At 42.1% G+C, this 27,985-nt stretch overlaps 2 protein-coding genes across 3 annotated transcripts in view; both read right to left on the bottom strand.

The window, feature by feature from the left end:
- The window catches only part of C17H8orf89 (chromosome 17 C8orf89 homolog), a 78,653-nt gene extending 56,897 nt beyond the window's left edge, over nt 1-21,756 (bottom strand). Inside the window, exon 1 of the mRNA XM_067712063.1 lies at nt 21,500-21,756. Within this exon, the coding sequence (XP_067568164.1) occupies nt 21,500-21,669 (170 nt within the window). The 5' untranslated portion in view covers nt 21,670-21,756. The remainder of the gene's footprint in view (nt 1-21,499) is intronic.
- Nucleotides 21,757-23,750: 1,994 nt separating this feature from the next.
- Nucleotides 23,751-27,425, bottom strand: RPL7 (ribosomal protein L7). Of its 2 annotated transcripts, none has more exons than XM_067712061.1 (7): nt 27,159-27,425; nt 26,259-26,367; nt 25,817-25,983; nt 25,153-25,290; nt 24,951-25,060; nt 24,406-24,615; nt 23,751-24,108 (listed from the first exon to the last, which is right to left on the bottom strand). In XM_067712061.1, the coding sequence occupies exons 1-6, from the start codon at nt 27,170-27,172 to the stop codon at nt 24,407-24,409; spliced, it is 747 nt and encodes a 248-aa protein (XP_067568162.1). In that variant the 5' UTR covers nt 27,173-27,425; the 3' UTR covers nt 23,751-24,108; nt 24,406. The 2 variants fall into 2 exon arrangements, with proteins under 2 accessions (XP_067568162.1, XP_067568163.1); XM_067712062.1 differs by having other exon boundaries at nt 27,166-27,184.
- Between the last annotated feature and the right edge of the window lie 560 nt (nt 27,426-27,985).

Here is a 27,985-nt window from a genome sequence, read left to right as displayed (position 1 = left end):
AGGATTCTCTCAAAACTATTACCATTATGCACCATGACCAAGTGAGATTTATCTCTGGGATGCAAGGATGGTTCAACATACAAAAATTAGTTAATATGATACACCACATTACAGAATGAAAGATTAAAAAATCACATGCTCATCTCAATAGATACAGAAAAAGCTTTTGATAAAATTCAACACACTTTCATACTAAAAACTTTCAACAAACTAGGAACTGAGAGAAATTACCTCAACATAAAAAAGGCTGTATATGAAAAGCCCATAGCTAACATAATCAAAGGTAAAAATTGAAAGCATTCCTCTAAGATCAGGAGCAAGGCAAGGATGCCCACTCTTACAACTTCCATTCAACATAGTATTGGCAGTCCTAGCCAGAGCAATTAGAAAGAAAAGGCATCTAGATTGGAAAGAAAAAAGTAAAACTGTCCCTGTTTTCAAATGGCATAATCTTATATATATCAAAAACTCTAGACTCCACAAAAAAATGTTAGAACTAATAAAGGAATTCAGGAAAGCTGAGGGATACAAAATTAACAAACAAAAGTCACTTGCATTTCTATACACTAACAACAAACTATCTGAAAAGGATATTAGGAAAACAATCCAATTTATAATAGCATCGAAAAGAGTAAACTACTTAGGAATAAGCTTAACTAAGGGAGTAAAAGATTTGTATGCTGAAAAACTATAAAACATTGATAAAAGAAATTAAAGAAGATGCATACAAATGGAAAGACATCCCATGCTCATGGATTGGAAAACTTAATATTGTCAAAATATCCACATTACCCAAAATGATCTACAGAGATTCAATGCAATCCTTATCAAAATGCCAATGTAAAAGAATTTAAAATTTTACTAAAAACAATTTAAAAATTCATATGGATTATAAATCAATGAATTTAGAACACTCCATCACACCATACACAAAAATAAACTCAAAATGGCTTAAAGACTTAAATATAAGACATGACACCATAAAACTCCTAGAAGAGAACATTGGCAGAACATTCTCTGACATAAATTGTAGGAGTATTTTCTTAGATCAGTCTCCCAAGGCAATAGAAATAAAAGCAAAAGTAAACAAATGGGACCTAATCAAACTTATAAACTTTTGCACAGCAAGGGAAACCATAAACAAAACAAAAAGACAACCTACAGATTGGGAGAAAATATTTGCAAATGATGAAACCGACAAGGCTTAATTTCCAAAATACACAAACAGCTCATACAGCTCAACATCAAAAAAACAAACAATCTGATTAAAAACTGGGCAGAAGACCTAAATTAAAAACTGGGCAGAAGACATTTCTCCAAAGAAGACATACAGATGGCCAACAGGCACATGAAAAGATGCTCAATATCCCTAATTATTAGAGAAATGCAAATCACACCAGTCAGAATGGCCATTGTAAAACAAGTCTACAAATAATAAATGCTGGAGAGGGTATGGAGAAAAGGGAACCCTCCTACACACTGTTGGTGGGAATGTAAATTGGTGCAGCCACTATGGAAAACAGTATGGAGGCTCCTTAAAAAACTAAAAATAGAGGTACCATGTGATCCAGCAATCCCACTCCTGGGCATATATCCAGAGAAAACTCTAATTAGAGAAGATACAGGCACTGCAATGTTCATAGCAGCACTATATACAATAGCCAAGACATGGAAGCAACCTAAATGTCCATTGACAGATGAATGGATAAAGAAAATGTGGTAAATATATATACAAGGGAATATTACTCAACCATAAAAAAGAATGAAATAATGCCATTTGCAGCAACATGTATGGACCTAGAGATTATCATACTAAGTGAAGTAAGTCAGACAAAGACAAATATTATACCATATCACATATGTGGAATCTAAAAAAAAGTACAGATGAACTTATTTACAAAACAGAAACAGACTCACAGACATAAAAAACAAACATATGGTTACCAAAGGGGAAGAGGGGGGAGGGATAAGATGGGAGTATGGGATTAACAGATGCCCACTACCATATATAAAATAGATAAACAACAAGGATTTACTGTATAGCACAGGGAACTATGTTCAATATCTTGTAATAAACTATAATGGAAATGAATTGAAAAAAAAGAATACAGATATATACATTTACATGTATAACTGAGTCACTCTGCTGTACACCTGAAACTAATGCAGTATTGTAAATCAACTATACCTCAATTTAAATAAATAAATAAATAAAAATTAATATGGATCCCAAAGGACCCCAGATAACCAAAATAATCTTGAAAAAGATGAAAGTTGAAGGCATCAAACTTTTTGATTTCAAAATATGTCACAAAGCTAAAATAATTAAAACAATATAATACTGGCATAAAGACAGACATTTGGGTCAATGGAACAGAATAGACTCCAGAAATAAATCCATACATATACAGTAAACAGATTTTTGCCGAGAGTGCCAAGAATACACAATAGGGGAAGGATAGTCCCTTTAACAAATGGTGTTGGAAAAACTGGATATCCACATGCAAAAGAATGAAGTTAACCCTTATCTTACACCATACACAAAAATCAGCTCAAAATGAATTAAAGACATAAACCTAGGACCTGAAAGTGTAAAACTCCTAAAAGAAAACACAGGGATTAAAGAAGGTGTGGCCAAGATGGTGAAGTAAGAAGATCCTGAGCTCAACCCCTCCCACTGACACACCAAAATCACAACTATTTACAGAGCAACTATAGATGAGAAAGACCAGAAGATTAGCAGAAAAAGATCTACAACTAAAGCTATAAAGAAGGAACCACAAGGCAGGTAGGAGGGGCAGAGATGTGGTACAGTTGAGACCACATAACACCAGGTGGGCAATCCACAAATAGGAGGATAATTACAGTTTGCAGAGGTTCTCCCCAGGGAGTGAGGAATCTGAGCCCCACATTGGGATCCCCAGTGTGGAGGACCTACACCAGGAAGATGAGCTCCCAGAATGTTTGGCTTTGAAGGCCAGTAGGGCTTAAGTTCAGGAGAACCAGAGGGCTGTGGGAAATAGAGACACCACTCTTAAAAATCCACACAAAATCTCACACATCCAGGACCCAGGGCAGAAGCAGTAATCTGAAAGGAGCCTGGGTCAGACACACCTGCTTATCTTGGAGAAACTTCTAGAGAGGCAGGAGTCCCCTGGAGCTCACCCTGGGGACATAACTGATGGGAGCCATTCAGGGACTCTCGTTCTACCACAAGGACAGTGGTGCTGGCAAGTGCCCTTTTGGAGTCCTTCCTCTAGTTCATTAGCACTGGAAACCAGCCCTGCCCATCAGCCTTTTGACATCACTACTGGGACGCCTCAGGCCAAGCAACTGGCCAGGCAGGGAGGCAACCTCACCCATCAGCAGGCTGGCTGCCTTAAGAACCCCTGAGCCCACAGCTGCCCCAGGACCTAGCTGCACACACCAGTGTACCAGCATTAGTCCTGGGACCAGCCTCACCCACCAGTGGGCAGGCAACAGCCCCAGGACCCCAGGGCCCTGGTCCAACCCACCAGCAGGCCAACACACCAACCCTGGGACATGCAAGGCCCTACAGCCAGAGACCCCAGGACCCAGCTCTGCCCACCAGTGGGCCAGAACTAGGCCTAGGACCCAGACTCACCCACCAGTGGGTGGGCACCAGCCCCAGGATCCTGTGGACCCCAGCCTGGCCCACCAATAATTCTAAAATGTATATGGAAGCACAAAAGGTCCAAAATAGCCAAAACAATCTTGAGAAAGAAGAACAAAGCTGGAGGTATCATGCTCTCTGACTTCAGATTATACTACAAAGCTACAGTAATCAAAGGAGTATGGTACTGGCACAAAAACAGACATATAGCTCAATGGACCAGAACATAGAGGCCAGAAATGAGCCCACACTTATATGGGCAATATGCTATAAACATGTAGGTGAAAAGCCCAGAAGGCTGCTTTTTTTTTTTTTTTTGCGGTACGTGGGCCTCTCATTGCTGTGCCCTCTCCCATTGCGGAGCATAGGCTCCGGACACACAGGCTCTGCGGCCATGGCTCACAGGGCCAGCCGCTCCACGGTACGTGGGATCTTCCTGGACTGGGGCACGAACCCATGTCCCCTGCATCGGCAGGCGGACTCTCAACCACTGCGTCACCAGGGAAGCCCCAGAAGGCTGCTTTTTAAAAAGACGATTCTTACCTCTTCACATATCTCTATTCGCCTGGAGAACAGAAGGGGGAGCAGAAGAGCTAAAACCTTTCAGCCAGTTCTTGCCTCAGTTAGTATCACTATAGAGTGGACAAGCAGCCTTCTGGGCTTTTCGGCTACATGTTAATAGCATCCTGTCATTCTCTTCACAGCACTTATCATAGTTTACAATAATGTATTTATATGTCATTATTTATTGTCTGTCTCTGACACAGGTATGTGAATAAAACTCCAAACTCTATTTTGCCAGCTCTTTCGTTTTGCAAACAGAATCCCCTAGGATCTGTTCCCGACCTACCTTTGCAATCTTGTCACTAGACAGTTCCCCCTCTCCCATACTCTAATTCAGGGGTCAGCAAACTGTCCCCAGGTCAAATCCAGCCTGCTACCTGTTTTAGTAAGTACCTTCGCATTGGAACACAGAAACAAATGTCCATTTGTACATATTTCCTATAGCTTCCTTTGGCCTACAAGAGCAGAGTTAAGTAGTTGCAAATGAGACTCAATGGCCCACAAAGTCTAAAATACTTACTGTACATATTTTACTAAAGTTTGCCAGCCCCGGCTCTAATTCATTCAACAAGCATCTACTGAGTACTTACTAGGTGTTATGCTAGATGAAATTTCTGAAATTTAAAATATATATGTTACAGGAACTCTACTTTCTTTTTCAATGGATCATACCCTGAGGTGCATGCACTCTAGTTTAGAGGCCACAGCTATAAACAGTGGGAGCTGGTGAAGGACTAGACCTAAGATTTTAAAATATTGCTTTAACTTTGGCAATATTAGAAGACAGATGGGAATGAGAAGGCCAATTAGGAAACTATTACACTTGTTTAGGTGAATGGTAGTGAGGGCCCAAACCAAGGAAAGAGCAGACTGAGACACAAGCTGGGTAGAGTTTAATGTGGTAGCATCTAGAGGACCTGGGAACTGTATTTGACTGGCACCATTCACGATGTTAAGAGTGAGGGATGAGGAACCAGCTTGAATGAGAAGCGAAATTCAGCTGTGGATAAAATGAGCTCAAGGTACATGTGGTCCAGAGGTGGGAGTGGGTTTAGCCAAGAGATGCAGATTTAGTAGTCATCAGCATAGTTAAAGTTCTGAGAACAGACAAGGCTGTCCAGGGCTAGTGGAGGGTACAAGTGAAAAGTTAAGAATAAGAGCAAGTCCAAGGGCACCAGTATTTGAGGGACAGGCAAAGAATAGGTTGACCACAAAGGAGACGGAAAAGGAAAGGTTAAAGAGACAGAAGAACCAAGATGGGGTGCCGATAAAAATCAAAGGCAAAGAGAGTTTTAAGAAAAAGGAAGCAGTGAACAATTTCATTGGAGAACGATAATGTCTAAAGAGCTATATCTAAACACGAGAGACTCTTGAGCATGGGTATAGTATTTTGAGGATGAAGACAATTAAAAGAGAGACACTGAAAACACAGAAGTTGAAAATAATTGATTAAGCATTTTCCTGGGGGAGATGAAAGAGTAAGGATCAAGAACATCTGCTTTTTAAAATTCAAGATAAAAAATAAAATGTCAGGCTTCCCTGGTGGCGCAGTGGTTGAGAGTCTGCCTGCCGATGCAGGGGACACGGGTTCGAGCCCCGGTCCGGGAGGATCCCACATGCCGCGGAGCTGCTGGGTCCAGGAGCCATGGCCGCTGGGCCTGCGCGTCCGGAGCCTGTGCTCCGCAGCGGGAGAGACCACGGTGGTGAGAGGCCCGCGTACCGCAAAAAAAAAAACAAAAAAAAAAACGAGGGAGGGGATATGGAGACATATGTATGCATATGGCTGTTCGCTTTGTTGTGCAACAGAAACTAACACAGTATGGTGAAGTAATTATACTCCAATAAAGATCTATAAAAAAAATAAAATGTCATCGTTAAACAGTAGCAGACAGAATAAGAAAACAGAACCAAGAAAACAATAAATATATATTACTTTGTTAGGCTACAATAACAAAGTACCACAGGGTGGCTTAAAAAACCAGAAATTTATTGTCTTATGTTTCTGGAGGCTAGAAGTTCAAAATCAAGGCATCGACAGGGTTGGTTCCTTCTAAGGGCTGTGAGTGAAGGATCTGTTCCAGGCCTCTCTCCTTTGTTTGCAGATGACTCCCTTCCCCCTGTGTCTTCACACTGTCTTCCCTCTGTACATATTTCTGTGTCCAAATTTCCCCTATTTATAAGGACACTGGTCATACTATATTAGGGCCCACTCTAATGACTTCATATTAATTTGATTACCTCTGTAAAGACCCTATCTCCAAATAAGGTTACATTCCAAGGTTGGGGTTAGGGCTTCAACATATGAATTTGGGGGGTGGGGGCAGAGGGGTACAATTTAACACATAACACATCACAGCCAATATAAAATATGTGTTGGAGACAATTAAGAAAAAAAACCACTACTTAAACAAGCAGACATAGGGAATTCCCTGGCGATCCAGTGGTTAGGATGCAGCACTTTCACTGCTAGGGCCCGAGTTCAATCCCTGGTTGGGGAACTAAGATCCTGCAAGCCATGTGGCACAGCCAAAAAAAAAACAAGAAACAAGCAGACATAAGAATGTATTCACTCCTACCAAACCAATTTCTAAAGAAAAAAAAGAAAGGATAATATAGCTATAATTGGGACCTTCACAATTCTACAGTGCAGTAATGACTACTGATATTCATAGCAATGTGAAGGAAAGATTCTTAGAGGTCTTTATCAACGAGAAGGCTAAGTTCAGTAATATTTTAGTGTTACATGCATTTACTATACATGAATCCTTTAAAAATTGGAAACCCATGGTAGCTCCTGTATTATTATATTTTTTCTTAACAGCTTCATTGAGATATAAATCACATACCATACAATTCACCCATTTAAAGTGTACAATTCAATGGTTTTTAGTACATTCACAGATGTGTACAACCATCACGATTTTATTTTATTTTTTTGTTTTTTTTAACATCTTTATTGGAGTATAATTGCTTTACAATGGTGTGTTAGTTTCTGCTGTATAACAAAGTGAGTCAGCTATACATATACATATATCCCCATATCCCCTCCCTCTTGCATCTCCCTCCCACCCTCCCTATCCCACCCCTCTATAGCTCCTGTATTATTTAGCTTCAAATGACAGAAAATCCAAAACAAGTGGCTTAAACAAGAAGATTTTCCCTTAAATAAAAGCCTAGACAGACCCCCCTCTCCCACAACAGGGATGGTGCCAAGGTACCAGGGACCCAGGCTCCTTTTATCTTATGGCTCCACCACCCTGAACATACAGTATCTACCTTCAGAGTTCAAGATGGCTGTTTGAATAAATGAACATTCATATCAGTGCTGATGTGAACAAGTATTATCGTGTGGAAGAAAAAGATACAGATCTAACATCAATATGGTAAGTTAAAAACCCCAAAGTCCTAAATATGAATTGGAAGTATCAGTATAAGACTTCTATCTTAAAAGAAAAAAAAAAAAAGTGTTTCTTAGCTCTGTCCACTGAAACTAGTAACTAGATTGTGGGCCCATTCCTGACTTAAAAAAAAAATCCAAAACTAAAAACAGCTAGGGCCCCTTGAAGAAATACTTAATTCCAGGTCTGTGGCAGGAAATGTACAAGATGAACCTAGTACATCTTTTCACTCCAGAAATCTAGGAATCTAAGATGACTACGATCATGGTAGTCACCAACTTGAAGAGAATCCAACTAACCAAAGCTAAGAGTATAAATATTAATAAGATATTAACTGTAATGAATTGAAATATATTAAACATGTATACGTTATATGAAATATACTTGGAAGGTATACAAATATATTAAATGTTTATAATGATACTTTAAGAAAACAACACCTCACTCATCATCTTCGGAGGGCACTGAAGAATCAACTTGATTTGAAACCCGGGTCATGTACTAGAGGAATCAAGCATTTATCCACATGAATGATGATAGGGAAGTTTCTCTTCACAGAGTATCCCAGCTACGAAATGAAGAAATGATAGTATTACAGTGTTATAGTCTTGCAAACCTTAATTAATTAACGGATCTTGGCAATTGTGATGGTTAATTTTATGTGCCAACTTGGTTAGGCTCTAGAACCCAGCTATTGAATTAAACACTAATCTAGGTGTTGCTGTGAAGGTATTTTGTAGATGTGGGGAAGACCTACAGCCAGTTGATTTTAAGTAAAGGAGATTACCCTCAAAAACCTAGGTGGACCTTGTCTCACCAGTTGAAAGGCTTTAAAACAAAACTGAGTTTTCCCTGAGGAAGGAAATTCTACCTCAAAACTGCAATATTAATTCCTGCCTGAGAGTTTCCAGCCAGTCTGACCCCATAATCCCATAAGCCAGTTCCTTGAAATCCCTCTCTCTCTCTGTATATATATATATATATATATATATATATATATATATATATATATATATACACACACACACACACACACACACACACACACACACACACACGTATGTGTGTGTGTGTGTGTGTGTGTATGTGTGTGTATATATTTCCGGACAGATACAGCAATGTTTATCAAAGGCAGTTCTTGCCAAAACAAACAAACGTGACGCTGACCAAGATTTTAGATCTATCAATTTAGAAAAAAATATAGAGCACAAAGGAACATATTCAATGGCATCACAGGGATGCAATCAGCAATAACAGATTGTGGAGTTTCGACTTGTGACAAATAATCTTGTTCTTTCAACCAATAAATTGTTATAAATAAATAGAGAGATGGGAGGGATAATATATAGATTAACAGAGACGAGACATGGCAAACAGTTGCAATGTATGGACTTCATTTGGATAAACTGTTAAAAAAAAAAAAAGAAGATCCTTTATGAGACCATCATGGAAATCTGAGCACTGACTGGATCTTTGGTAACGTTAAGGGATCACAATTAATGTTTTAAGGTGTAACAGTGGGTTTTGTTTTGAAAATAGTGGTTTGTGTTTTTAAAAGAATTCTTATCTTTAAAGAGACGTACTGAAATATTTATGGATAAAATGATAAAATGTTTGCGATTTGCTTCAATACAACGGGTGTGAGAGGGTGACGGTGGTGGTAAGAGTAGAGATGAAAGAAGGTCAGCCGTGAGCTGCTAACTGTCACAGCTCAGGGGCTGGGACGCTGGATTTTATTATCCACCACCTTCTACCTTTGGATACGCTGGGCACTCTCCACGGTTAAAAACTACCAAACTGAGCTCCAGCTTACAGAGAGAAGGAAGGGAAGAGAGAGAGGTACTCTCCGTCTCTTTAAAGTCACTTCTTGGAAGTCATACAATTCTGCTTACATCCCACTGGTCAGAACGTAGTCACGTGGCCACAGCGAGCTGTAAAAGGAAGTGATAAAATATCTTCCATTCTGGGCATCACGTACCCAGCTGAAAAATCAGGGGTCCTTTTACTAGAAAGACGAGGGAACAGACGCTGTGAGAAAACTTTAGCAGTCCTGCCACACTGGCTAAGGCAAAATATCTATTTAAACATGTGAACATGTCTTTCCCTCCCTCCATGTCTGATAACATAATACAGGACCTATTTAATAATGGTCCAGCAGAATTTGAGCAAAAGGTATCAGAGTATGACAGATTTTGGGTCGTTATGTCACAACTCTTTAAAAACAGACAATAAGGGCTTCCCTGGTGGCACAGTGGTTGAGAGTCCGCCTGCCGATGCAGGGGACACGAGTTCGTGCCCCGGTCCGGGAGGATCCCACATGCCGCGGAGTCGCTGGGCCCGTGAGCCATGGCCGCTGAGCCTGCACGTCCGGAGCCTGTGCTCCGCAACGGGAGAGGCCACAACAGTGAGAGGCCCGCGTACCGCAAAAAACAAAAACAAAAACAAAACAGGCAATAAGTCGTTGCTCTCCTAAAGTATAAAATCAAGATGAAAACTTATCAGTTAACTATAGGTCAAATACTACTACAATAACCCACATTGTAACGATAGTCTCTGTTATAATAGAGAATTTTTCCAAGCCCAATAGAAAAATTTGAATAATCAGTACAGTAGAATCTATATTGATGGTAAATAGTGGCAAAGCCACAACATCCCCCTCCATTAATGTGGGCCACAGACTCTTCCAGGGACCCTGTCACATGATAAATTCATCCATTCATCAGACCTTTCCGAGCACTTAATATATGTAAGTAGATTTAAAGAATGATCTACTAAGCGTTCCTCTGGACTCTGCCCGCATGTACTACTGCCTCTTTCAATGATGCAACATCAACAACCCAGCTCATTAAGGACATGATACAACCACTTAATACAGCACCTGGAACGGAGTAGGCATCAAAAAGCTTTAGCTTTCACTGGACTATTCTTTTAAGATCAGCACTACTCAGCATTTTAAACATACTGCTTTTTTAAAAAATTAAGAATGTATTATATTTTATTTATTGATTGATTGGCCACACCACACAACATGCAGGATCTTAGTTCCCCAATCAGGGATCGAACCCATGCCCTGTGCTTTGGAAGCTCAGAGTCTTAACCACTGGACTGCCAGGGAAGTCCGTTAAGCATATTGCTTTTAAAAGCAGAATCCTTAGCCAAAATGTGTTTTGTTTTGTTTTGCTTTGCAGTACGCGGGCCTCTCACTGTTGTGGCCTCTCCCGTTGCGGAGCACAGGCTCCAGACGCGCCGGCTCAGCAGCCATGGCTCACGGACCCAGCCGCTCCGCGGAATGCGGGATCCTCCCGGACCGGACTGGGGCACGAACCCGTGTCCCCTGCATCGGCAGGCGGACTCTCAACCACTGCGCCACCAGGGAAGCCCCCAAAATGTTTTAAATGTAATAAAAGGTGGCTTCAACAGAAATCTGGTTAGATCTATCTTTAGTTTTGAAAGTACTAAGAAGGTAAGAGGTACCTGTTAACAGAGACTGAACACACTGAAGTAACACTAGCATGTTAATGAAAAGTTGCTGAGGTTAATATAGGAACTTTCATTAAGAACCTATAGTATCAAGAAAATCTTTAATTTCTTAGTGATGGAGAATAAAATTGTTCAGTGAAATGAAAAACAACTATTTAAAACCTCTGTTTTTAAAAACAGCCTGGGCTGGGAATTCCCTGGCAGTCCAGTGGTTAGGACTCTGGGCTCTCACTGCCTGAGGCCCCGGGGAAGATCGCACAAGGCTCGGAGTGCAGCCTAAGTAAATAAACAAACAGAGAGAGAAAAAAATAAAAACAGCCTCGGTCATTGCAGTAAAAATTCATTCTTATGGAAGAATTCCTGGAATTAGAATTGTCCATACTCCCACATCCACAAGCCAAAATCTAAAGATGAGGAAGGAGATAAGTGAAAGTCATTGGAAATTTAGTAAGGTAAGCATAGGTTTTCAGTCAGGTCTATACATCTGTATAAAAAGAATATCTTACTGCTGTCTGAATTCCAATTTTACTTGAAAATTAAGGACTGGTTCAACAGAAATCACTGACTTACAGACCAGTAAGAGACCTAATCTTCTAATTTTTGAATTAAACAACTGAGGTTTGGGAGGGTTAAATGCTTTACCTCTAATGTGTATATAACAAGGAACAAAAAAAATAACTATTAATTTTATCAAATTCTTGCTCTTTATTTTTTTAGGAGGGAGGACAGATGGACAAAGGAAAGCAATTTAAAAAGTATTAAGATTAAGCTCTAGCAAAATTAAAAATAAGAAGCATGCAAAATACTAGGGAAAGTAACTGCTAAAACTGTATGCAAAGTTCTTATCTGGACACAAGTATTTCCCATTTCCCAAAATTCATAAGCAGTTAATTAGCCCATTTGTGTTTAAATATTCAACTCACCGGAAGAGTTACTTAAGCATTCTCTAAGTTAAGAACACACTAGCCTGTGATTTAAGAAATGAAGAAATAGGGACTGCCCTGGGGGTGCAGTGGTTAAGAATCCACCTGCCAATGCAGGGGACATGGGTTCGATCCCTGGTCTGGGAAGATCCCACATGCCGCGGAGCAACTAAGCCCATGCACCACAACTACTGAGCCTGTGCTCTAGAGCCCGCGAGCCACAACTACTGAAGCCCGCGCGCCTAGAGCCCGTGCTCCGCAACAAGAGAAACCACTGCAATGAGAAGCCCGCGCACCACAACGAAGAGTAGCCCCTGCTCACCACAACTAGAGAAAGCCCGCGCGCAGCAACGAAGACCCAAAGCAGCCAAATTAAAAAAAAAAAAAAAAGAAATGAAGAAATAAAGAGTCAATAGCTTCTACAATATATCCACACCCACCTATACACCCTAAAGCCCTCTGCTCCTTCCCCATGCCTGTCACCCAATCCTGGATGGAAAAAACCCACTTATTTTCTTGTTAACCTTTCTGTGCCTCAGTCTCCCTACCTAGGGAATAATAATCTCTGCCTTACAGAGTTATTGTGGAGTTTAAAGGGAATTTAAGAAAAGCACCTAGCTAAATGCCCAGTACACTGCTCTAATCTCAAAGAAGAATCTTCAGTTCAGACCACAGTAAGGTATTTTTATACACAGAAACAAACGACAGCTGCTATTATTATCATAGTCATCATGACTGTTATTGTTATAGGACAAGAGTCAACTAATACCTGGGGTCCAGGAGGTACTGGTTGACTCAGTGCTGCTTCTTTCCCTGTCAGGGTAAATATGCAGCCCTAGATCTCTCCTGTTCTTACTCATACTGTCCCATTCTTGCCTTACAGTTTCCATTCCTTCCTCTCCTTGAATAATATTAAATTTTTTTCCAAGATGTCTATTATTTTTAGTTTTCCCATTTGCTGCATTCACCAAGTCTCCTTCCTTGTGGTTCCATTTCCTTATATGATTTGTAATCTTTGACTGCGAGCTCACCTTTAGAGAGATTGCTATCTACAGGAGTCCAGTGTTCCCTGAGCTGTCGAAACTGTGCTATACATCTCTCTGTATACTTCCCATTGGTCTCTGCCTGGCCCTGGGTTTCAGAGGTGTCAGGCCAGTTAATATGCCAATTTCTTAGACTGTGGTCCCTGAGTCATATAGTAAAGTGAATTCAGACCTCAGACTTGAGCTGGTGCGGGGTATGATGCTCTAATGTCTAGCAGCTGACCCTTTCCTACCATAGTTCAAGTGGATGGCAAGCTTCCTTACAGTCTCCCTAGGCCAATGAGGGGTATTTTTCTAGTTATCATCACTTTGTCAAGGTACTTGTGTCAGGTTGTATTTTCCAAAGAAGGATGCACCAATACATATCATCTCTGCAAGTTCTTCCTTCAATGTCACATTGACACTCTTCCAATCAAGAGGTGAGGTCTGTGTTCCTTTCTCTGAAACTAACTTCCTTAGTCAATAAAATGCAGTAGAATTGACACTGTGATGTTCAAGGCTAGGTCATAAAAGATGATACGATTTCCACTAGCTAGCTCTCTCAGGACACTCACCTTTGAAACCCGGCCACAATTTTGTGAGGAAGCTAAGTGATAGGAAGGGGCCACCGTAGAAAGGGTCCATCTGACATCCACAGCTGAGGTCTCAGTCCACAGCCAGGATCAGCCACCAGACACAGGAGTGAGTGAGCAGGTGACTCCAGCCCCGAGCCTTCAAATCTTCCATCTGAGGCCCCAGACATGGTGAAACAGAGCCAAGCTGTCCCTGCCGTTCACTGTCCAAATTCCTGCACTGTCCCACAGAATCCATGAGGACAATAAAGGGTTGTTTTGCACCACTAAGTTTTGGAGAAGTTTGTGATGCATCCATGGCAACTGGAACAGTACTCCTTTGTGACTCCCAGCTCTCAGCAGATGCTCAACGCTGCCTTCCTGTGTGAGCATTCCCTCATTTCTGCCACCTGGGGGTTTCCTCCTCTTGGTTCCTAGCTCAGCCACATGGCCATAAATTATCTTAATATACTTTACCCCGCATTTGAAATATATGGAAGCAGTATGGAATTTCTTCATGTCGCCTTCCTCTGCCACACTGACCAGAAGTTCCCAGAATAGCTCTTCAAACGATGACATAAAGAACTGAAGAATTTAATTTCTCTTGTATGTAAAGATACTTAAAAATCAATAGGAAAGTGGACCCCAAGATAATGTGTTTATTAAAGAACAGATAACTCATTACAGAAAAAAAGGTCAATAAAAGTTTGCCCTCACTAATACTCAAAAAAAAAAGCAAAATAATACAATGAGCTACAACTTTTGCCCTGAAAATAGCAAAACTTTTTTTCTCTACTACTGGACAGTGTAAGATGGTGTTCAAGGAAACAGCTACTCTCATAAGGTTTCAGTGGAAGTATTAGTATATTTCCAGAGAGCAACCTAGCAATACATGTGTCCTTATAATTTTATATACTTTTGACTCAGCAATTTCACTTCCAGGAGTTTATCCTAAAGGAACAATCAATGATACATCCAAATATTTACCTTCAAGGATGTCAAATCCTACATTTTCTATAATAGAAAAGCAAAAAAGCTGAAAATAGCCCAACATCAAAGAGCAGATGGTAAGATTACCTTTATTTTTAGCTTTGATTAAACCAAAATAATCATCAAGTGAACATAAAGAAAGGCAAGTTGTAGATTCATTGAGAAAGCTAGTTATTTATATATTTGCAATGCCAGTCATTGTGCTAGGAGGTGAAATACAAAAATGATTAGGATGCAAAAGCGTACAGTCTACTGGGGGAACAAAGTAACCAAACAATTACACTTCACTATGATACATATTGATGATAAATCTGTGTTTAGATTTTGTGGGACAACAGGGCCTTTGCTGACCTAACCAGACTGGGGAAGAAGGAGAGTTTTGCTGTTGTTTATGGGCAAGGGTTGTTCAAGCCAAGTCCCACGGGTTTTGATAAATAGAAATGGACTGTGGCAGAGAAGACTGGATGCCCAAAATTCTGGTGCCTCCGGAGAATACAGTTGTTCCTAGAAAGTGGTTACCTCCTTGTGGTTGGAATGGGAGTGAATGCAACGTGTGACACTTTGTGCAAGAAACTTCAGAAGCAGGTCTGCTTTTTTTTTTTTTTCTTCTTTTTTTGAGGTCACGCAGCTTGTGGGATTTTAGTTCCCCGACCAGGGACTGAACCCAGGCCCTACGACAGTGAGAGTCAGGATGCTAACAACTGGACCGCCAGGAAATTCCCCCAGGCCTGCTTTCTCCATACTTCCTCCTTCCCATCCTGCTGGCCGCAGTTAGCCGAGAGGGAAGCTAATGAATGGCAGAGTCTGGGTCCTACTATCAATGGGAAGAAAGCTGCCTGCTGACCAGGAACACCTGCCTTGGAACTGTTATGTGAGCAAGAACTAAAGTTCTGTATCCTAAATCACTAAAATGTTGGGGACTGTTTGTCGTTATAGCTATCAATACCCTAATACATGCAATTTTTTATTCCCAAGGGTGAATATATTAGCTCACTTACTCAAATATATTCACTAAGCATATACTATCTGCAAGTCTATGTGCCATGTGCATGACAAATACAAAGGCGAACTAGAGATTCTGCCTTCACAGATTTTCCAGTCCAAAAGGAAGAACTGTAGCCACTCATACAACTATAGTATAAGGCAAAGTGTCACATTACAGCCTTAGGGGAGCTAGATGGACAGATATACAGTATCTCACATCTGAGGAATTCAAAGGAGGGAGATATAACTTTCACAAGGGGGTTCAAAAAAGACTCGGAAGAAACTAGAAAATGACATTTAGATAGAAATGTGGGTAGAGACCCTGCTGGAAAAGGTAAAGATGTGAAAGTTGCCCTGGAGAGTGGAGGAGGGGTTCAGCACTGAGGCAGGACCACAGACACATTTGAACGCCAGCCAAAGTGGCTTGTACTTTCTTTTTTAGCAATGAGAAGGCATGAGGGTTTTCGAACAGAGGTGTGGCATATTCACAGTCATGCTTTAGGAAGATTAAGATGGCAGAGACTGGAGCCAGGTTAAGAGACTACATATAATAGTTCAGAGTGCTTAAATTAGAGTAGTAGAGAGAATTTGACAACACTGACAATTGATTGAATATTGGAGGTTCAGGAAAGGAAAAAAAGAGTCAAAGAGGACTGAGGCTGTGAACTAGGGTGACCAAAAGAATTATGGAACCATGAATTAAATTCAGAGAAAGTGCGAGTCTGGGGGCAGAGGGCAACAAGCAGCTCAGTTTTAGATAAAATTAGCCTAGGACATTCAGGTGGAGATATATAACCTGGATCTAAGCTATAGGAATATTGAAGACGATAGGTTTGGTTGGGAGATGAAGCTTTTAAGAGTTATCGATTTACTGGTGAGAATTAAGGCCAGAGATTGGATAAAGTTGGCAAAGGAGATTTTCCAGGGAGAAGAAAACCAGATTCCCTTAAAATATATGCAAGCCAGGAAGATAAAGAAAAGGCAGAAAAGTGACAGGAAAGGCAAATGATCCAGAGGAACCAGAATCGTAGGAAGAACCGGACCATGTCCAATTCTACAGGAGTTAGTAGAGAAAGGAACCACATATTAATAATACTGTAACACTAAACGCGTGATCTCATTTAATCCTCAAACAACCCAATGAAACACAATGCCCAGTCAATTACTGACCAGGAATTCAGATCCGACAAAGAACATAAGCATTGCAATTAAATGAACCAGGATTCTAATCTTGGCTCTGCACTTCAATAGCTGCATAACCATGGGGTCATGAAGAAAATAATAGTGCCTCCGACTCTCATAGGGTTAGTGAGGATTAAATTTTAAAATGCATGCAGGATTTTGTGGCTTTGAAAATTACCACAAAAATTAAAAATGCTACTTTTGAAGTTAAAAAAATAAAATAAATAAATAAAATGCATGCAGGGGCTTCCCTGGTGGTGCAGTGGTTAAGAATCCGCCTGCCAATGCAGGGGACACAGGTTCGAGCCCTGGTCCAGGAAGATCCCACATGCCGCGGAGCAACTAAGCCCGTGCACCACAACTACTGAGCCTGCGCTCTAGAGCCCGCGAGCCACAACTACTGAAGCCCACGCACCTAGAGCCTGTGCTCCACAACAAGAGAGGCCACCATTATGAGAAGCCCGCGCACCGCAACGAAGAGTAGCCCCCGCTCGCCGCAACTAGAGAAAGCCTGTACGCAGCAACAAAGACACAACACAGCCAAAAATAAATAAATTAAATAAATTTATAAAAGAAAAATAAAAGTAAAATGCATGCAAAATGTTCAGCACAGTGCTGGGCATGTAATAAACACTCAATTAGTGGGAGATATTGATTTGTTTTCTAGATGATAATAAATACAGGTTTTTTTCACCACAGCCTGTTGATGGACATGTTAATCAGTAAAGACTTTTTGGAAGGCAAGATCCCACCAAAAGTTTTTAACGTACATACATCTGACCCAGCAATTCTGCTTCAAGGAATTCACTTTATAGAACTGTTCCCATGTGTAAGAATGCTCACTGTTGCATTGTTTGTAATAAGGAAAAATTGGAACCGATCTTCAGGAGAAATGGTTACATAAATTATGATACATCTATACCATATAATCATACATCTATGTGACACATCTATGAAATATTCAACGAAGACCTAAGTAAACTGCTGTGAAAGGTATTCTCCACATCTTAAGTAAAAAAAGCAATTTCTCAAAAGAAACCATATATTCCACTGATGACCAAAAACAAATGAAAAGAGAATAAATACTAAATTAACTGTAAGAAGTGTTAGAAAGTAAAGAAAGGACTAGAAACTAAAGAGGGCTTTCACCTCTTAAGTCTATATACTCCTGCACCCGAGCCGCCCGGAGCCTCCCCGTCAGGTCCTCAGCCCCGGCCTCCCCGCCAGCTCCCCTCCAAGAGCATCACAAGGATCCTTGGGGCGACCCGTGTGCGTTACTAGAATAAATGCCCTTCTTGGGAGGGGGCCCAGCCAGCTGACTTCAGGGACCCACCTCCCTTTCAAGCCTGACCCGGCCACCCTCCGTCCCCTCCACCCCCGGCACGCCCCTGGCCGGGGTTCCCCGGGACCGGTCGCAGTCACTGTCCCCGCAGCTCCGCCGTGGAGGGGAGGGGCTTCTTCTCCGGCTTGGCCCGCAGCGGCGGCGCCCAGGTCTGGGGCGGGGGCACCGGGCAGCGCGGGAGCCATTGGCGGCCCGGAGCTGAGCCGAACCACCGACCCAGACCTGCAGAACCGCTGGGCTGACTGCGGCGGCGGGGCGGGGCGGGCGGCCGCGCGCTCGCTCGGGCGCCGCTCTCGGGACGATCATGCTCGGCGGGCTGCAGCCCGACGACGCTCGGGAGCGCGGCGCACCCCCGCCCCGCCCCGCCCGGCGAGAGGCTGCTGCGGCCGCCACCCCGCCAGCCCGATGCGCGCCCGTTGCTACGCGCCCGAAGCTTCCAGGATGCCTTCCGGGCGGTCACCCGGCGCCGTCCCGCAGGACTCCGGGCGGCAAGTCAGGTTGCCGCGCCAGGATGGTGCCTGGGCGTTGGGGAGACCGCTAGGACTCACTGAACTACTGTAGGGGGCCGCCGCAGTCGGAGTCACGGCTGCAGGGGGTGGGGTGGCAGAAGGCTGCGGAAACGAGCCTCAGTCGTGACACCAGGTCAGTGCGGCACGAAAGTGGCGCCACCCACTGTAGACAGGGTGGGTAGTGGGCAGTTGGACAAGGTTGGTGAGGTTCGGTTCTCTGGGTTGCATTTTTAAGATTCAAACTAACCAGGCTCTCCAGAGTACTGCTGAGAGTGGACCAGCAGTACCTGACTAGAGCAATCTTCGGCAAGAGACGTAGCCTTCCCGAGTTCCCTCATCGTGCGCTCCCGGATTCCGCGTTCTACGCCTCCACTGTCGAGGTTCTTTGGTGAAAGTCTCGGCGCACGTATCCTCCCTAGCTGGGAAGCCTAGCGGCCTAAGACAGTAGTGGCTTAGCCTATGTATATATACTCTTGCCAAGTTGTTCCAAACCCTGTCTTCATTTCTTGACCCCTCCACTAGGGCTGCAAACTTGGGCTGCGGTTTCGGATCCCACAGAACTCCTGAAACTGCTCTCAGCACACCACTTTTGTTTTCATTAAGTTTGATACTAACATTTCCTAGCTCCTCTGGTTAAGAAAACCAACTCACATTAGACCTGGAACCTAATCACTTAGTTGTGTGACCCTGGGAGACGGGAAAGTTAGCCCCTCGTCTAAAAAATGGGGACAGTGGTATACTTCCCTAATAGAATAGGCTGCACATTAAAAAATCACATGGTTCCTTAAAAAACTACAAATAGAACTACCATGACTCAGCAATCCCACTACTGGGCATATACCCTGAGAAAACCATAATTCAAAAAGAGTCAAGTACCAAAATGTTCATTGCAGCTCTATTTACAATAGCCCGGAGATGGAAACAACCTAAGTGTCCATCATCGGATGAACGGATAAAGAAGATGTGGCAGATATATACAATGGAATATTACTCAGCCATAAAAAGAAACGAAATTGAGCTATTTGTAATGAGGTGGATAGACCTAGAGTCTGTCATACAGAGTGAAGTAAGTCAGAAAGAGAGAGACAAATACCGTATGCTAACACATATATATGCAATTTAAGAAAAAAAAATGTCATGAAGAACCTAGGGGTAAAACAGGAATAAAGACACAGACCTACTCGAGAATGGACTTGAGGATATGGGGACGGGGAAGGGTGAGCTGTGACAAAGCGAGAGGAAGGCATGGACATATATACACTACCAAACATAAGGTAGATAGCTAGTGGGAAGCGGCCGCATAGCACAGGGAGATCAGCTCGATGCATTGTGACTGCCTGGAGGGGTCGGATAGGGAGGGTGGGAGGGAGGGAGACGCAAGCGGGAAGAGATATGGGAACATATGTATATATATAACTGATTCATTTTGTTGTGAAGCAGAAACTAACACACCATTGTAAAGCAATTATACTCCAATAAAGATGTTAAAAAAAAAAATCACATGGAGACTTTAAAGGGAAAAAGCCTGGGCCCATCCCCAAACCAATTAAGAATTCAGTTCTGGAGTTGCACTCACAGTGGAGAACCACCCACCCAGGATAAGGTGGATTAAGTGTACACTAGCCCTCAATATATGACCAAATGTTTATTAAATCGGTCTGTTTTGAGTTTGCTGTCCCCTCCTCTTGGCTACCACACCCCTCACTGACACTTACCCAACTCTCTGCCTTGGCTCATGCTCTTCTACCAACAGGCGCCCAAATTCGACCTCCTCTGTGAAACTTCCTAATCCTCACAGCAGGAACCATCTCCTATATTCCTCTAACATATTTTCACATACTATTACCCCTACACGATAAAACTCATTTTCCCAAGTCCTCCTGAGTAAAACAATATCTATCTAATCTCCATAAGCTTCCACTCCTCCTCTCACCATTCCCCACCCAAACACCCAAGGACTAAAATGTGCTAACACTGGAGATGCAAAATTTTAAATGGCTATTGTCCATAAAAGGCTTGATTCACTCAATCAAAAAAGCAAAGGACCTGCAATGCACTAGGCCTTGTTCTCTAACTGCTGGAATAGAGGAGGCTAAGACTCAAACCTGATACTCAAATCTTGAGTGGCTGGGAAAAGTAACAGATAACAAGTTAATGGAAAAATGATTTCTGATAGTAAAAGATACTATAAAAAAACAAAAAACAAGGTTACATGAAGAGATGTCAGAGATCTTTATCCAGAATGAAAAAGCCAAGTACACAGACCTCCTCAGGGCTGAGTGTTCCAGACACAAGATTTCAAGCGCCAAGACCGTACATTAGAAGCTTTTCATTTTTGAGGAACAAGAAAAAATATAGCTGAGAGCCATACATTAGAGATCAAAGAACGGCCCTCTCAAATATCTCCCTGCCCTAATTTCTAGAACCTGTGAATATGCTACCTTATGTAGACTTTGCAGATGTACTTATATTCAGTATTAAGGAATTTGAGAGGGGGAATTATCCTGGATTATCTGGGTGGCCCAACATAATCACAAAAGTCCATAAAAGAGGGAGGCAGGAGGATCAGAGCCAGAGATGATGGAAGGATGGAAACAGAGGTTACACTTTGAAGATGGAGAAGAGGCCACAAGCCAAGAATTGTAAGCAGCTTCTAGAAACTGGAAACTGCAAGGAAACGGATTCTCCCCTAGAGGCTTCGGAAGGCAGGAAGGCCTGATGACACCTTGATTTAGCACAGTGAAACTGATTTTGAACTTCTGACCTTCAAAGCTGTTAAGAAACTTGTGTTTTAAGTCACCTAAGTTTGTGCTAATTTGTGACAGCAGTGATAGAAAACAAATACTTAGTGCCTACTATAAGTTATGTCAGGTACTGGGTAGGATGAATAAAAGCCCACCTTAAAAAGTTAACTGCTGAAGAGAAGGGAGCACTTGAATGAGGCACGTGTATGTTTCGGCTAGTTTGATACCAAATCTGTAAAGGAAAACAGCGGGAACAGAAAGTTGTCAATCTTCCCCTGCAGGTGGTCCCCAATGACACTTCAAGAATCTGTCCCATCCTAGACATCCTCGTGTAGCACTTATATTTGTGTTAAGTCTATCTTGCCCATTAACACAAGAAAGCAGAGGCTATTTTCCTTTGTACACCCCTGCTAAGTGCTCAAGTTACACAGCAGACAGCATTTACTAAGCACTTTGGGCCAGGCACTGCCCTAAGCATTTTCCATGACCTGACATATTTAATCTTCACTAAAATCCTATGAAAGTTAGGTACTATTATTTCCCCCATTTTGCTGGTAAGGAACCAGAGATGAAGTAATTTAATGGCTCAAACTATTAAGTGGAAGCTGGATATGAATTCATGCAGTTTGGCTCCAGAGCCAGCATTCTTAATCCAGTTTACCACAAAGGAAACTTCAAAGGTAAGCAAGACCAGGAAACACCGGCAACAACTAAACTAGGGTAGCTAGGGAAAGACCTAATAAAGCTGGAACTCTGAAGGGTACAAAAAGGCAATGTACTTATGTGAAGTGAATCTTTGTATAAGTAGAACCTGGGTGGCCCAGACTTTCATCAGAGGTTGGTTAGCCTTCTAGTGGATGTGGATATCTCCTGTAGAAAGTGACACCACTTTCAGGGGAGTTAAGTAAAATAAGATATTAAGGTGCATTTCAACAGGTTCTAATAGTTCACAAAATATTCTCATGTTCAGTTTTAATCCTTACAATCCTGTGAAGGCAAATGATTATCCCAATTTACTCCCTAGCAATCTGACAGCTGTAACTGTCACCTGACAGCATGCTTTTTTTGTTTATTCCCATTGCTTTAGTTATCTACCATATTCCCAGATGTCCTCCCCACTTCCAAACTCTCTCATACATCTCCCTATTCTCTGGTCCTCTAGCCACATTCGGAAACTATGTGGACAGTGAATTTCCAGGACTGAAAACAAACGTGTGCAGAGGACATGTACAGCCCAAACACTGTTTCTTTCCCCTCCATATACCTACAGATCTTCCTATCCCCCTCACCTGCTTCACCAGTATTTGCTATTTTGGGTAATGATGTGTCAACATCCATGGACTGCAAAAAATGTGCCACTCAATGCTGAGAGTGGGGGAGACGGGCTGTTTAGGGGCAGAAGGGTATAATGGAACTCTGTACTTTCCACTCAGCTTTGCTGTGAACCTAAAACTGCTCTTAAAAAGTTAATTCTTTTGAAAAAAACATTATTAAATACCACCATCCCATATATAGAATGCCATTTCTATTACTATTCCAAATCCTACATGCCTAGGTAGTTAGCAATATGCCACCTGATCAACTTTATTACAGTAATTACATGTTTTCTTCTGAGCCACTCCTACCGTTCAGAATACTGGTTGTGCAAAGACTCGTGGGCTATACTGTGTAGTTACCTACCAAAGCAGTAAAACAAAACAGGTAATTTCAAAACTTAAAGACTTTGAGGCTCCACCAAGAGATTAATGTATGATTTTGTTATACATTGATCCAACTGTTTACCAAGATATTAAATTTCTTGCAAAACACTATAGACATGTATACATGTAACATTGGTTTTATAAACTAATAACCTTGATTTCCCTCCAGGATTCACTGACCCTAAACTCACTAATCCAAATAGCTTCCAACATCCAAGAATTTAAATGTAGTTGTCTAGCAACTTTCAAATACTAAAGTGATGATTCTGGTGCAACAAAATCAAAAGAATAGGGCATCTATTTCATACGGCGTAATACCCTTGGCGCTATCAGTGAGAATCATAAACCCTTTTACTTTTATTTTATGTACTTCCTGTTACACTACACTTAAAACTTTCAGGTTTGCTAGCCTAGGTGAGATGATACATAAAAACATACAGGGAATGTTATTTATAAAAGCCTTTCTATTTCAAGTTTTTGCTCACTAGTATTCTCATGAGTTCTTTAGGTGCTCCAAATAAATTGCATCCATGGGCACATTTCATTTCTTCCTTCTTGACAGACACAATACGTAGTGGAATTATTAGGAACTCACGTAAGTATGGGTAGAAGATGCAAAGCAAAAACATAAAAGTGAAATGCAAAAAGAAAATGACACATTTACTCACTACTTTATAGGCAAGCCAAAGCCTGAGAAAATGGAATTTCAGCAACGGATTTTTATTTGTAAACTGAACCTTTACTCATGCACAAAGGCCTGTGAAATGGGCTTTCTTAGAATAGACCCATTTTGGCCAACTCAAAAGTGAAAAATCAGGACTTCGTACAGGAAAATCTTCAATAAACCCCAGGAATGTTTTTCACAAGATACAAACTGGACCCTAAGTTTTACACGCAACAGGCTGTTGATGTGACTTAACTGTGTCACACCAAGATGTGCCACAATAGTTAGGGGACGGCTGAGAAAAGATAACAAAAAGTCACCAAGACAACAATACATTTCAATTTGAGAGCAGTCACTGTTTATTAACTGACCGGATTACAAAAATAATCATGGTAGATACCTGAAAGGAAGGGAAAAAAACCCATTAAACACCTTAATAACTAAGAATTAACATAAACCAGGAAGTTGTAAGAAACACCAATTCAGTTTCCACTATTAAGTAGGAAGGAAAAAAAGGCTTTTTCTTCCCTCCATAAATGTCCTCAAAAGGAGAAACCAAACCAACTGCGATCATATATGATGGTTGATCCCCCCCCCGCCCCACTAAATACTGCTTAGAACTCAAACCAAACCCTTACCACAATAGTCATTTTTCCTCCAGTATTAAGTAAGCTTCTTTCAGGATGTAGCTGCTCACCTTAGTTCATCCTTCTTATAAGTCTGTTGATCTGGTCTTCCCTGTTGCCAGCATCTCCACCTTCTACAAAATGGGTAGTCTTTTTCTTCATTCCACCTCGTGGAGAAGACAATTTGAAGGGCCACAGGAAGTTGTTTGCTTCTTTGAAACGTTTTCCAACAGTATAGATCTCATGAATCAGATCCTCCATGCAGATAATACCGTATTTGCCTGAACATAAATCATCAAGATGATTTAAAGTTACTAAAACTGTTTATTTTGAGACTATTAAATTTTTAAGGCATTAAGATAGGCTGTGACATAAAGAATTAGAAATAAATCAAGAGTAAAGTAACAAAGAAGGAAATACATGACTTTATTTACAAAGATACAGCTCAAGCCAACGAAATCATACCTCCATTTTTCATAAATATTGTAGGGAATAAAGGAAGATGCATAATAGTGAGAAAAATCAGGCCAAAAGATGCCAAAAAATATCATTTTGTCTGATACAATAACTTTTATAATTAATAATAGTAACTTTTCCCCAAAGAGGTAGAACCTACCAAGAGATCGAGCAATCAACACGTTATCCGTCAGGGCAATTCTCTTCTTGTTGATTTTGCCATAACCACGCTTGTAGATCAATTCATTTACTGACTTCAGGTTTGGGTACCTAAATATGGAAATACAGATATAAATGACCCAATAAGACTATCACTGTCAAAACACCTGCCAGTTTACCAAACAGAAATCAAAGACACCTACCCCCATGCAATGTATGGTTCCACAATTCTCAGCATGTTAATTGAAGCCTTGTTGAGCTTCACAAAGGTGCCATTGAAAATCTGACGGAGGCGAAGAAGCTGCAACACCTTTCGAACCTTTGGGCTCACACCATTGATACTGCAATGAAAAAATACAAAAAATTCATTTAGCTTTTATCAGAATTTTTACTAGTAAAAGACGAGAAACTAACTATTACAATTTTGGGCAACACGTGTCACACCTAAATAAGAAGCCTCGCATGTTACAAAGACCACTTTTCCCTTTAGTTAGCTGTATTCTATTACCTCTGCCAGCTTGCCTCCCCTGCAAGTAAACTGTCTTTTGACACATACCTTTCACGTTTACAACTTTCCCTAACACTCTTATTACTGCTAGTTTTGCATACATCTTTGTCACAGCACTTATGAGGCTCCAATTTAACTGCTTTTGAAGGTAACCTCCAGGACACTGAACTCAAGTGCTCAATTCGAGAATGGATAGATGCTTAGGGCACAGGGCTTACAATCACTAAATTACTCTCCTCACCACCCAAATATTTTCATTCCAATGTTTTACAACCAAGGTCCCCACAAGTACTGTGAAATTTTACTGGGATTGTGTAGCTTTCCCTTGAAAACCAGAATGCAGTAAAAACTGAACTTACCCTCTGATCCTGATGACAAATGCCAATTTGGGTTCCGCGGGTACGTAGAAGTTGCCAGCTTTTCTTGCCATCCTAGCCATTCGAATCTCAGTTCTGTACATCTGCCGGTACTCCTTGTGATAGTGCTTAGCTTTTTCATAGATGAGCTTCCTCCTTGCCTTTCGAAGCTGAAAACCAACATCAGTTGTTCATCTGCTTTTTAGCTCCCAAACACAACTAGCAGTATCAGTTCTTTCCAAGAAAACCCTTCCCTTGAAGCTTTCTCACTACAGTATGCGTTAACATTGCAAGAGGGAGATAACTAACTTCACTTGGAAAGGTCGTTCTAAGTTAACCATGCTCACTGGTACAGCAGCTGAAGTAAACAAGCCTTGTTAAAAACATTCACCTCATTTTCAATCGTAGGGCCTTTTAACTTGGTGCCTCAAAAAAGTTTACTTACCATCTTCTGGGCAAATTTCTTTCTCAGGCGCTTGATCCTAAGCTCTGCGAAATTCTTTCGCTTTTTCTTAAGGGTTTCTGGCACAGCAGGAACCTTCTTTTTCTTCTCCCTAACATTAGCAGACAGAGCGTTAATTCAGAAAGCTCACAGCACTGCAGCACTCCCATTCTGTACTGAGCGCTCCCTCTTACTACTATCACCACTGACTTCAAACGTACCTTTCTTTAACCGCTGTAGCGTACTATGGTGTAAGAGGCAGATTTTAGAAAATTCCTATACCAGTAATCTTTACCTTTAACACGGACCACTTTCTTTAAACGAGTCACAAAAATAACATATTCACATTTAATCTACCATCACTCCCGGGGTCCCACGACAACAAAAATGCCGAGAGCAAACCGTGCAGAGTAAAAGGCTGCCGCAAGACACTGATCCCTAGACTATTAGTGAGTGTGAGTCTAAGAGAACTTAAGAGTCTCAAGAGAAAAAAAAAACAAAAAACCTCAAACAAACCCCCAACGACAACCCTGGTTCAAGCCTCAAGCTCCATATGCTGTAAGCAGAGACCTGACGGCAGGGACGCTTCGGACAAATGCCAGCTAAGGACAAAGAACCCCATTCAGAGATTCTGAGCCTCCTTCAAAAGACGAGAGACTGGACAACCTGTCGGTTCCGCACATATTCAGCTCTCACATCTCGTTCCCGGTAACTCCAAAACCTCGCCCCAAGGCCTCCTGAAGCCCATTTCAGCCTAAGACCACCAGGAGTTTCACACAACTTCACAAACACACAGGTAAGTCGACAAAGAGACAGGTTACAGATGGGAAGAGAGAGAGTAAGACAAAAGCCTCTGGTTTCGGGGATGGAGGAGGATTCTCGAAAGGACGAGGAGAAACTTACTCAGCACCTTCCATGGTTCCAGCCGGGAAAGAGAAAGTTCGCGCATGCGCGCTGTTCCACTTAAAGACGGCGAGCGTGAAGCCCCAAGACTCATAGGTGTCCCAGGATAAGCCAGAAAAAAACTCAGAACTGAGAACTCGTATTGCAGAAGCAGAATTAAGAACTGCCTGATTCAGCCTCTTACGATCAAGTTTCAAGTAAAATCTGTACGGGAAAAATTAATGCATTGGTTAGACTCTTTAACCAATATGATGAGAGCAAAGAGTGCCGATACCTTGACTACTCGGGGTCCTAATCCCTGGGCTGCGTTGACAGGATACGGCTCGAATTCTACCCAGTAATATATACAAATGACGCGCGACCGGGGCGCGAACTACAAATCCCGGCATGCATCACTTTCACGGCCCGCCTGGCGGGAGGGCAACGCTTGACCGGGTCGGTAGGGAACCATGGCGGTGGTGAATCCAGCCGGGGAAATTGAGAGCCTTTGAGCCTACGTTCCAAAGCCTACGATTCGAAGTTGCTGCCGGCTTTTGACCGCCTTCTCGGCTCCTTGCCAACCCCAGTAGAAAACCGGCACGCCCGTTGCCGCGCTGCCGAGGTCCTTCTCTTCGTTCCTCCAGCCTGCAGGGCTGTCTTCCGCAGCGCCTGATCGCAGGCGGGGCCACCCAGAGCCCCCTGGTTAACGAAAGTGACGAGACGGGGACAAGCGAGGAGCGGACGGCCAAAGGAAGATGGCCAGGGCACTGCCGACCGTCCGGTCTGGCAGGCGGAGGCCGGGACACCCCACGGCAGGGGGCGTGAACCGCGAAGGGAGGTGCGAGGAG

Source organism: Pseudorca crassidens, chromosome 17 (genome assembly GCF_039906515.1).
Source record: "Pseudorca crassidens isolate mPseCra1 chromosome 17, mPseCra1.hap1, whole genome shotgun sequence".
NCBI lineage: Eukaryota > Metazoa > Chordata > Mammalia > Artiodactyla > Delphinidae > Pseudorca > Pseudorca crassidens.
Note: the sequence above shows the minus strand (reverse complement) of the source record. Positions and strands in the feature narration are given on the sequence as shown.